The 12827-nt window shown below is 43.0% G+C and overlaps 1 protein-coding gene across 1 annotated transcript in view; it reads left to right on the top strand.

Moving 5' to 3' along the window:
• Positions 1-1256: 1256 nt before the first annotated feature.
• The window catches only part of slc7a5 (solute carrier family 7 member 5), a 29407-nt gene continuing 17836 nt past the window's right edge, over positions 1257-12827 (top strand). Inside the window, exons 1-2 of the mRNA XM_041837211.2 lie at positions 1257-2096; positions 8201-8326. Coding sequence (XP_041693145.1) covers positions 1517-2096; positions 8201-8326 — 706 coding nt within the window. The 5' untranslated portion in view covers positions 1257-1516. The remainder of the gene's footprint in view (positions 2097-8200; positions 8327-12827) is intronic.

The raw sequence follows: 12827 nt of genomic DNA on the forward strand, positions 1-12827 counted from the left end.
CTAAATTAAGCTTGATAGACTTAATTTAGCATTCAGTCCTTATATAGTGAAATACATAATTGTAATGTATTTTTATTATTGGCTTTATAAGTAACTTCAGACTAAACATGACTCACTCAGTTCCAGGTTGGATGGTGTTTTCAGGTTTCTGTTGTTTGTTTCCCAGAGCATTTTCTTTATAGCTTGGAAATAAGAATATTTGGCATTAGAAATCATTCCAGGTAATTTTGTCCAAAATCAGGTTGTAGGTTTGGAGTTTTGATTAAGGGTGAAGGTTATGTTGTGAGGGTAGTATCCTGTATATGTCCCTGCTGAAAAATCTAAGTTTATCTAACTCTAAATCTATATTTTTGTAAAACCTTGATGAAAAACGCAGTAGCTCATCTGCCTCTCTCGCTCTCTCTCTAGAATGAAAACGGTAGGCTAAATGAATGTATACCCCTAATAATATATTGAATAAACTAACAGGAATTACCATAACCAAACATTCTAGATTATTGGGAAATTTCAAGTATTAACCTTAACTGTACTACTTGTGATATATTTTACTTTTTTTTTAAATGGCGCAGTGTCTCAGTGCATCTCAGTGCTAGCTGTGCCACTAGAGATCCTGGTTGACCGGGAGACCAATGGGGTGGCACACAATTGGCCCAGCGTCATCCAGGGTAGGGGAGGGAATGGCCGGCAGGGATGTAGCTCAGTTGGTAGAGCATGGCGTTTGCAACGCCAGGGTTGTGGGTTAGATTCCCAGGGGGGGCCAGTATGATTTTTTTTTTTTTAAAGGTATGCACTCACTAACTGTAAATCGCTCTGGATAAGAGCCTCTGCTAAAATGACTAAAATGTAAATATAATTAAGGGGGCATTGATAAACAAAGGGCAACATGTCACACAATGAAAGGAATGTGAATGGTTTGGCACCTAGTGCGTCTTTACCACAATGCCCTTTCTAGTTTGTAATTTCCCTAACATTATCTCCGTTTTCACTCTTTAACTGCCTAAGAGAGAATGCCAACAAAAGCATTTCAGTTAGTCTGGCAGTTTGGCCCCTTAAACAGACTACCTCAGCGAAAAGCATCACTAGAGGGCGTAAAAGCTTCGGTCTCGCATTTAGCAGCATCCTGTGGGGTGGATTTGTGACGCTGTCATGAAAGGAAAGAATCTCAATTGTATAATCCTCGCGTCCTCTCTACTCGCTTCCTCAAAAACCCATTGGATGAGAAAGCCAGAGGCCCCACCCTCTGACCTTTTCCAATGGGTTTTGAGAAGGAGGTGAGGAGAGAGGACGCGAGAGGCACTTGAGATTCTCCCCTGGATGCTTTCTACTCAAATCCTTTATACACAGAGTTGCGTTTACACAGCACAGAGCACACACGCTTCTCTGTGTCAGCCAAGGCAGCGTCGTGTCTTTGCGCTAAAGGAGGGCCTCAGACAGGATCATAGACATTGAATAGAAAAACTACGCAAGGAGAGACACAGACAACAAGAGAAAAGCTGTGACCCCACAGGAGCGAGCAATGTCAAGTTTAAAGAAAAGAAGTTCGAATTCGTCAGTCGACCGGGATGTGGAAGACAAGGAGGTTACGGAGAATATGCTCTCTCCGGCCGGAGGGGAGAATGGAAACTCGAGGCGAACAGGTAGCGCACCGGGAAGCCCGGACAAGGTTTCCGTACCCGGGGAAGATAAGGTTGTCCTAGAGAGAACTATTACCCTGGTGAACGGCGTAGCTATCATTGTGGGTACCATTATCGGCTCCGGTATCTTTGTGACCCCGACTGGAGTGGTAAAGGAAGCCGGGTCAGTCGGACTGTCCCTTGTGGTTTGGGCAGTGTGTGGAGTGTTCTCAACCATAGGTGCCCTGTGCTATGCTGAGCTGGGCACCACTATTTCCAAATCAGGTGGAGACTATGCTTACATACTTGAAGTGTATGGTTCCCTGCCGGCTTTCCTGAAATTGTGGATCGAGTTGCTCATCATCCGGCCATCATCGCAGTACATTGTCGCTTACGTCTTCGCTACCTACCTCCTCAAGCCAATTTTCCCTGACTGCCCAGTGCCCGAGAATGGGGCGAAGCTGATAGCCTGTCTTTGCATCTGTAAGTATCCAAGCTGATGCAATTCACTATTACCAAACTAAGCGCGACTAGAAGTTGGAACTGTTGTAGTCTACACGCTGCATCCTCCTTTACGCATCCCACTGGGCACACACTGGTTGAATGAACGTTTGTTTACTTTGAACCAACGTGGAATAGACGTTGAATTGACGTCTGTGCCCAGTGGGATGGCGCCACATCAGGATATCGTAGTATGCACATGCTGGAAGGTAGCCTACTGCAGCACTGTTCTCTTGGCAGCGCGCACGAGACTCACCCAAATGGAAACACTGGGTGTAGGCTACTGTTGAATGGCACTGTTGAAAAAATACCGCGTTATTTCGTCATCTTTGGTTAGTAGGCCTATAGAGTCAGTCCCCCGCTCTGCGCATCATCACCCAGGGGCCATAATGTATGATCAAGCTCAAATGGAAATTGTATTTCTCTTCAGATAACTCATTATTAATAATGACAATAATAAAATAAATTATACAAATAAAATACAAATATGAAACATCTACAATAGGTTATTTTGATCTCATATATGCAAATTCAATTAATTCAGCCACTTGTCTCATGCACATTGCATTACACTATTGTGCGTGCTATAAACAACAGGTCATTTCCATGTGGTCCTCTGTAGCTCAATTGGTAGAGCATGGCGCTTGTAACGCCAGGGTAGTGGGTTCGATCCCCGGGACCTCCCATACGTAAAAATGTTTGCGCAAATGACTGTAAGTCGCTTTGGATAAAAGCGTCTGCTAAATGGCATATTATTATGTAAAAGGACCCATGAGCACCAACGTGAAGTTCATAGCAGCATGTTAAATTGGGTGTCAAATAAAAGCTAAGAGTCTATATTTTAGGGAAATTAAGCCATAGATACATTTTTCAACAATTTCCCATCATACAAATTAGGCATAAGTAATGGCTTTGATTTCTGGTCAAACAGATGGAAAGGGGGTCTTAGAAAACATCCAGACTACCAGAAAAAGTATTTACTTCATGTTTACAACAATCATGTTGAAGTAAAGACCCCTGCCATCTCATATCAACACTTGAAATGATTTGCCTTCTGTAAGTTTAAGAAACATTGCCTTGTGCCTTGTAATGCCGTTAACAAAACCCCACATATTTTCTAATTTCTCTCCCTCATGAGGATTTACATATATTTTTTTTTTTTTAGGAGGGAGGATAATGAAAGTTCACAGAAGTAACAAGTAAAGGTAGACCTACCAATTAGTTATAGTGTTTTTACTGGTATTAATTTTTGTTACCAAATCGGTAACATAATTACCAAAAAATCTGTAACGGAATTACTGCAATTGAATTGGCTACAATGACAAATCATAGTAGTCACAAACCACAGGGTCACCTGCTACTGTCCTCCCTTCCACTGGCATACTGTTATGTTCAGCTCATAACTGTTTTCTCTTTGTGTCTGGTGGTCAAAGCCAGAGTGTGAAGCAGTCTGGATAATCCCTTCCTCTCTCTCTGCCTCTCTCTTCTCTCTCTCCAGTTAAAGATACAGTCTTAGCATATGAATTGCACCCCCAAAAAAGGACGTAACATATCATACGAAATGGATGACGTAGTACACAATTGGATGACATAGCACACAAAATATGGGGACCTGTTTTGGCTTGTGAGCACCACTTTCAAAACTACTGGCTGAAATGATGAGACGTTTCCAGCTGCAGATTATGTGCGCTGACGCCGCCTGCTCTGTGAAGCACATGCGTGTACGTTCGTCTCCGATGGTATTTTTACATCTCAGTTCGTATGTACACACGCAACCTTACCTCACTATGTGTTCCAGGGCGTCAGTGTGCTACGCACATACCAGTCGGTGCAGTAGCTCTGGTCCAGGGTGTTATATTATTGCGTTAGTATCGCAGTGGTTGAACTTGAGAGAGTTAGCTAGCACTACAACCAAGAAATCCCCATTGCTTGTGCTTTAGCTGTCACCTTGATAATTTGGCTACACTGGCTAGCTAGCTGAGAAGCATCCAGCTGCGATTATGAGCGCTGACGGCGCCGGGTCCGTGAACCTCAGCGCATGCATCTCAGATGGTATATTTGCATCTCAGATGGTACTGTATGTGCGCATGCAACCTGTAGATGTTTGTTGGTCGCGCGTATCGCTTGAGGCAGTAGCTTTGTTCCAGGGCATCAAATCAAATTTGATTGGTCGCATACACATTTAACAGATGTTATTGTGGGTGTAGTGAAATGATTGGATTCCTAGCTCCAACAGTGCAGTAATATCTAACAACACACAACAATACACACAAATCTAAAAAGTAAAATAATGGAATTTAGAAATATTAGGACGAGCAATGTTGGAGTCCGGAGTATAAATATACACGATACAGTGCATTCGGAAAGTATTCAGACCCCTTGACTTTTTCCACATTTTGTTACGTTACAGCCTTACTCTAAAATTGATTAAATAAAAAAAATCCTCATCTATCTACACACGATACCCCATAATGACAAAATGAAAACAGGTATTTAGACATTTTTGCAAATTTATTAAAGAAAATAAACAGAAATACCTTCTTTACATAAGTATTCTGACCCATTGCTATGAGACTCGAAATTGAGCTCAGGTGCATCCTGTTTCAATTGATCATCCTTGAGATGTTTCTACAGCTTGATTGGAGTCCACCTGTGGTAAATTCAATTGATTGGAAATGATAGAGCTCCGAGACAGGATTGTGTCGAGGCACAGATCTGGGGAAGGGTACCAAAAATGTCTGCAGCATTGAAGGTCCCCAAGAACACAGTGGCCTCCATCATTCTTAAATGGAAGAAGTTTGGAACCACCAAAACTCTTCCTAGAGCTGGCCGCCCAGCCAAACTGAGCAATTGGGGGAGAAGGGCCTTGGTCAGGGAGGTGACCAAGAACTCGATGGTCACTCTGACAGAGCTCCAGTGCTCCTCTGTGGAGATGGGAGAACCAACGTGAACCTCTCTGGTCTGATGCAACCAAGATTGAACTATTTGGCCTAAATGCCAAGCGTCACATCTGGAGGAAACCTGGCACTATCCCTACGGTGAAGCATGGTGGTGGCAGCATCATGTTGTGGGGATGTTTTTCAGCGGCAGGGACTGGGAGACTAGTCAGGATTGAGGGAAAGATGAACGGAGCAAAATACAGAAAGATCCTTGATGAAAACCTGCTCCAGAGCACTTTGACATTGAACATCTAATATTCAAATCATATTGTAAAAGCAGGTGAGCTGGTTCTACTCTTTTTGGCAATTCTGATGGAAAACTGAGCGTAACATGTCATCCCTGTTACCCATAGATAGACAGGCTAGAAATGTTTTAACAAGTACATTTTTTTTGTGATGCTGGCGTTCAATAGCCCCTCCCTGTTGCACACAACAAGCTTCCATTCCCTCTGTCACATGGCTGATTCAAGATGAAGTCGTCAACCCTTTTACTGTCAACCCTTTTACTTAATAGGCAGTTACTATAGCATTTCTTATTTATTTAACCTCTTGAGATGGGGGAAAAAGTGTTTTTTATTAAGTTGAAAATTAAGTCTGTCATCTCTTTATGACAGAATGTACCATTTTTGTGAAATAAAACATTTTTTCCCCAACCAAGTTACACTACTCAAAAGGCACCTAATTGGTGGAACTACTCAGTACAGATCAGGGACCTTGACGGGTGTAAATCCACTTCACTTACTGTAGTGCAATAACCAAAAGAGATTGTTACAAACTCAAGGTGTCATTATATAGGTGACACCCCATTCTTTCTGCAGACATCTTTGAATCTTCAATTTGGAGCAGATATCTACCAGAGTTTTTTGAAAACGTGGTCGCATAAAAAACTGAGGGAGGTTTTACCGTAATTCTGTTACCAAACTTTGCATCTGCACAGTTCTTCCAATAAATGTGTTTATGTGTAAATTGTTCAAAGTAGTCCTTGTGCATAAGAGTTGTATGGTTTGTTAAACTTTCAAAATCGTTTTTTTTTTGGCATACATTTTAAAGTGATAAATCGGAGTCTCAGCGTAATTCCGTTAATGTGGAATTGCCCAATAGTAATTAAACTTGACAAAGCATGTCACCCACTCATTTATGTTCAATATCAGTGTGATGAAGGGATGTTTTACATTTTGACACTATCCTGTTATGACTTTGTTGATATCAAATGCTCTGGTATGCAAATAAACAATATTGTGTTCTCCAAATAACCAATTAGGTTTTTTAGGCCTGCCCTACACATTCAGTAAGAGGTTCTATAATAGTTTTTGTGAATCAGGTGGCGCTGGTAAATACGTTAATGTAGGCTAGTCTCTAACAGGCATGGCTGTTGTGTTGGATAGGAGTTAGCCAGTTGGGATTATGGGTGGATTAGTTTGAGTTTTGACTAATTAGCCAACAATTAACTCCACATTGTGGAGTTCGCTGGTCATCTCAAACAGACTTTTCTTTATTTCTGGTCTCCCATTCCCACTCTCTGTTAGACTTTTGCCCCTCTCGCACCCCTCTCTCTCACAGCATACATTTCTCTGTTTGGGGTATGAATGGCTGATATTAAGGTGCAGGAATGTATGTGACTATTGTGTGTTTGTATGTGTGTGTGTGTTCGTGCCTGTATTCTTTTTTTAAATGATAATAATATGAAATTCTAGTATGCAGATGCAGGAAACGGGTGATCAAATAGGTGATACCTACAAAGAATGTACATTCAAACCCTGCCATGTTCCTCTTTCTGCATCTAACCCAATGAGGGTTTTGGACATTGTGTGATCAGTGTTCATTACCTCTTCCCAGTGGATGTTGAATACCAGACCTAACAGTACCATCTGTCAATGCATTTTGCAATGTGAAATGTGTGGGCAGCGGCAGCAGAAGCGGCAGGGGTATACAGTAGGGCTGTGGTATTGTAGAGACTGAATTCAAGCCAGGATCATGGCTGCTCCTGCCTGGTGAAAAAAGCTCTCACATACTCTGTGAGTGAATGTTGTACGGTTCAGTACCTGCGCTAGTCTCTAATCCCTATTCTAAGTGTGTAATCCCCAACAGTGACCACATGATAGAAACTGAGATCAGGGCTCAGCCAGGCCAAGGCAGATGTATAGATAAAGAGACAAGATTGAAGCCAATATGTTGTTAGTCCAGTCTGCTTATTCTGGTCTTGGTGGTTGACAGGGTCAGTCTGGATAACCAAGCTACTCTTATCCACATTTGCTGGTCCATGTAACTTTGTTAATCTATTGAGTTGTTGTGCTAGGCTACAGGGTTTGTCTGACCGACTGTGTGAGTTATTGTTCCAGTGACCTATTTATTTAGTGTTTTGTAGTTATTAGGTCGCTGTGCTTTAGTTTAGTGTAAACTGTAGGTCCCAGTAGTGAGGTTTTACACAGTGACCCCCTGGCTGGCTCTGTATGGCTTCTTTAGGGGGTTGTGGGGGAAACCTCAGTCTCAGTCCATGTGGTGTGTTTAGGAGGCTGAGACTAGTGCCTTGGTTAATCCATTTGCCCTGATCCAACAGGCAACAGGACTGCTCTGCTCTCTCATTCTCACTCTCAGCGGGAGTGTGTGTTTTCGTGTTTATGTACCATTCTTCCCAGTCTATACTGTACTCTCCCACACAGGCCCTCTTTGTGTTGTGGGTCCACACAGAAGCTGTTGGGTTCCCTATTGTTGCCTGGGCTGGTTTACGGCTTATGGTGCTTTGAAGTGTTTGTTAGTTAATCACTTTTTTGGGGAGTCCGGAGGACAGGGAGAGGAGGCTGGGGGACAGGGAGGGGAGGCTGGGGGATAGGGAGGGGAGGGTGGCTGTGGGGGGCTTGATTTTATTCCCTCGAATCTGTTTACTAGGTCTCTGAACGATTCCCCCCTCTGTGCCACATGACACACCACACAGCAGTCCGGCGCACTGATCACATACACAATGTGGGCTGGGGGCTGGGGTTTCCCAACCCTAGTTTCAGGGTCCTGCTGAGTGGAATCTACACTAACATTTAGTACCTTTAGCAACATTTATTGAGTTTACAAAAGGAGGGAGAATTATTCATTTTTTAGACAGTAGTCAAAAATAGAAAGGAATAACTCACAAACTCTGTTTCTCTCTTCCCCTAGTACTGTTGACTGCTATAAACTGCTACAGTGTGAAGGCAGCCACGCGGGTCCAGGATGCCTTCGCAGCTGCCAAGCTCCTTGCCTTGGGCCTCATCATCATTGTGGGCTTTGTGGAGATTGGCAAAGGTAAGATACAGCCATTACAGGAGGAGGTACACAGTGAAAACCAAACAGACAAGACATAATGGGTCAGGAAAGGAATTCAGGGCCGATAACAATGAACAGGAAGTGGCGGGGCCTCTTGGCTTTCCTGGCCAATAAGCTGTTTCAGCTAAAAAAATAAAAAATATTGAGGAAATCTGTTCCCTAGTATTCCCTCAAATTAAAAAAGAGACATAGGTGACCGTTTCTCAATGTAATCAAGGTATGAAATTATTGGTCTTTTCAAGTACAATCTCTTTTTGGGCTTAGTTGCGGTCAATTTGCAGTGTACAAATTATAATAATAATTGTCCCCCCCCCCACCATTCTCTCCACCAAAAATCGGCCCGCGGCTGAATCTAGTTGCCTACCCCTGCCCTAGAGAGTGATCCCACTGGGCACAGACATCAGTTGAATGTATAGTTTTGATTTGGTTGAGTTGTCAGCTAAAGTGAATTCAACATGAAATCAACAAAACATTTCACCATGTCATTGGATTTAGGTTAAAAGTCACGTGGAAACAATGTTGATTCAACCAGTTTTTGCCCAGAGGGATGTCACTGTTTTTACCCGAGAGAGTAGTAGTCTTCTTCCTGTTGACTAGCAGAAAACCTCATGCATACACAATAAATTAAGCTGTGTTTTATGCATTTATCATGATTGATTGAGTTCATTGATTGATTTTATTTCAGTTTCATACACTAATTGGTGCCCAGCCCACATGGGCTTATAAGACACTATGGGCTGTATTTCCTGCTGGCATTAAGGCGGCGCAGGTGTCAAATGCACGTCAGTTTGCAATTTCGTCATGTAAAAACTGGCACACTGGCATTTTCCAGCCCTAACGCCAGGTCCGGCAATTTACCTGTCTAACATCAGCTGGGAGGAGTGGAAATATTTGAGGTGTGTCCTTAAAAAGTGCTAATTTCAGGCATCGCTGATAAGAATATTTAAGACCAACCAAAAGCTAGTTTTAGCGGTAACGTAGTTGGTTATGGTATGAATTTTGACAGCGGAAACATAGCCTATCCAGCCGTGACTCACAGTGCCCCATTTCTTGAAGAATCATGTGCACAAAATATGAAACAAAATTACATACAATAAAACATATTCATGGCAAGTACAGCTACCATTTTGTAACATGATACAAACAATATATTTCTTCTTCTCCCCCAGAAGGGGCTTATGGGCCACCTTGAAGTCCCCCAGTCAGACTGATTTTAATTATGTTATAATTAAAGGTATCGTTGAAGTGCAACGAATTGCACTTTTTAAGACCTCTGTCCTGGAGACGCCTGAGATTTTGTAACCTGATGTTATACTGTAGCAAGTTAGCAACTGAGAATTTCTTTACAGAAGTGTGTGGTCAGTGCATGGGGGCAAATTAGTGATTTAAGCTACTAAACAGCTTACAGAGAGGTGCCACCCTTCTTACCAGAGGCAAGCCCCCCTCTTTCAGTGTACCAAGACTGCAATGTCTAAGGTGCATCAATTTGCACCGCTGCTCAGGGAACCATTTCTGAGACTAACCTTTCTCAGGTAACCCTGTGCCCTAAGGGGCCAGATCCCCTCTCTTGGGTGAATATGTGTAGTCATGGCCTGCTGTGTAGCCATGGCTGGTCCTGGGCCCTTCTTGTTGACCTCCTTGTTTTCACAGCTCTTCCCCCTCTCCTGGTTGCCCCCAGTATTTTCAATGTCTGTGGCCTCTCCCCTGTGACCTGGGCCATGGCCGTGACTCTAGTCTAGGGATCACATATGGAATTTGGGCTGGCTGGGGCTGAAGCCGTGGCCGGGTGGATGTGATCGGCCCTGCGGAGCGGTGGAGCGACAGAGGTCAGGTTGGCTCTGGCTTAACTGTTCCGCAGTCAGAACTGCTGACTGTGGTGTGGCATGCCCAGAACACTGCCTGGGATTGTTCTCCATTCAGAACTGGAGCCCAGACAAAGGGAGAGATGGAGAGACTAGGGAAAGAGAGGGAGAACGAGACACCAAGATTTGCATTGACTCCTGGCAGGCTTTACTGGCAGGCTTTACTGGCATGAACCAGACCAGCAGCAGCCATTCTTCTGGAAGAGCCAATGACTTAGTGAAGCGTAAGCTTGCCTGAATGAATCAGTCAGTCGATGGAGGTTGCCCCCAGGGTCACTCAGGGCAAAATGTAGACAATTTGATGATATTGATTGTAGAATGAGGCATTGAGAGCTTTGAGTCAATATTTGTAGAATATGATTGTGTCTGAATTGGGAGAGTTACCATCATGTGAAATCCTGTGTTTTTGGTGGAGTACATCTAATGACTATGTTTGAAGTGGTAGAAAGGAGTATATTTGGATACATCTGATTTCGAGCTGGTGAAGTGTATGAGAGTTTCTTAGCATGCCAGAGAAGTACAGAGTCCCCTTTTGAAGCACCAGACTAGATTCAATATACCATAACATTGGTGGTGTACTTACATATATTTTTGTTAGACATTATAATATGGCTAGGTGGATTCAAGACTAGCAATAATTCAGAGATAAATACAATATATAACTCTGTGTTCCTGTCTTCAATACAGCAGCCCCACTCTCCTCCCCTCCATCCACATGGCTCTTGCAGTGGTCACATACAGACGGATGGTAGGTTCTGTGAGGGGGGAAATATATTTTAATAAAGAACTATGTGTCTGCAAGGTCGATATGGTATTGCAGCGGAGGGGTGGGAGTTGGGTGAGGGGTTTATGTCAGATGGGCGTTTTCTATTGATGGATTTGTCAATTAATCTCTTGCATGCCCCAATGAGCATGGAACAACACTGTTTACTGTCCGCTAAGTTCTCACAAAAAGAATATATTCTTTATATATATATTTTTTTATAGAGGTTTTATTTGCGATGATCATGGTAGTGGTTGTCTTTAGTTGAATGCACTAACTGTAAGAACATCTGCTAAATTATTTAAGTGTGTCTGTCTGTCTATATCTGTCTGTGGGTGATACTAGTTTTATTGCCCTGTGACTGACTCAGTGTTGTGAAATATCACTATATTGAGTTATTAGGGTCCTCCTGCCAGCTCAGGGCTGTTGTATGGAGGAGGCTCTTCCTGAGCTGGTCTGCTCTGGTCTGGTCTGGGTGGGACTCCACTGGGTGGGAGAGATAAATCTAACCACAGAGATCAAATTAACGCTCCACTTGTCTTTGTCTTCTGTTCTTAACTGAGAGACATCCTCACTTCAGTGCATTTTAAAATGCCTGTTGTCTACACCAGACCGTCGCCTAGGGTTAACGGATGAAGTGTACGATTCTGGGTCATTCCTTCATTTGGTAATAGGCTCTACCAGGTTAATGCTAACAGGATTGTTACAAAAATAATCTGATTAGGCTACTCCAATGATCAAGTTCCTTTTCAATCCAAAACATTTTTGTTTGTCTTTGGGAGCCAGTCCTTAGTCCTCTGTAGGGACATTCCTTGTCTGCGTGTCTCTATGGCATCTCTATGTCTCCGTTTGAAAACAAGATTCTCCCCTTGGCTTCTTATGAAAGAGGCAGCCCAGCCTTGGTTTTGCCATCACATGTTTTCTGCTGGTTCAGTTGAAGGTACGGTAGTCAGTAGTGTAGCAGGATCTCTCAATGCTTTATTTACAACCTGACCATGCTGCTGTGACCGACTTTAACCCCTCCCCAAACACAACACAGATGCCCACCTCCCACCTGGTCTACCATGGCCAATCATATAAGGCTTACCTGTTTCTACCTGTCAAGCACCTGATTAAAAGGTTAGGCCAGATATGTGCTATGCAGTCCACCAGTTGCTGTTTATACACTGATATTGTATTAAGACGTTTTAAACTACTAGGCCATTGTTTTGTTATCTTGACCAAATAATGAAGTTGGTCCAAACTAGGATAACCTGGAGCTGGAGATTGCTTGCTTGTAGGCCAAGCCATTATCTCTCTTGACAAAGAAATGGGAAGAGGTGGATTCAGAGCTTAGCCTTACCTGAGGGGCGGTTGTTAATGTAAATTAACTAGTGATAAAGATGGGGGTAAATAGTAAAGACACTCCTGGGGTCTTACTTAAGCCTAAATGTCAATGATTCTTCCCATACAGCCCTCATGTCAAATAGACAACTTCTGTACCTGTTTCTTAATGCAAATCAGAATTAAACTGAAGTGTCAAATGAGGATTGACAGATAGCTGTTTGTATTCCAGACAGATTAGCGGAGCACAGAGCCACGAGGGCCATCGCTCACTGACCAGGGCGTGATTTAAACTATGCAATCTGATAGGACGACGTGGCAGTCCTGTTTGTTTTTGTCCCACCGTATAACTCAGAAATACAGGTTAGGCAGCAGCTACAACCAACCTTCACTATATCAGAACAACCCTGTGTCTCCCCTTGGCTGGTGTGACAGAATATTCAGTGCCTTCAGAAAGTATTCACACCCCTTGACTTTTTCCACATTTTGTTGTGTTACAGCCTGAATTTAAAATGGATTAAATTGTGATTTT

The sequence above is a fragment of the Coregonus clupeaformis genome, chromosome 19, assembly GCF_020615455.1.
Source record: "Coregonus clupeaformis isolate EN_2021a chromosome 19, ASM2061545v1, whole genome shotgun sequence".
Lineage (NCBI taxonomy): Eukaryota > Metazoa > Chordata > Actinopteri > Salmoniformes > Salmonidae > Coregonus > Coregonus clupeaformis.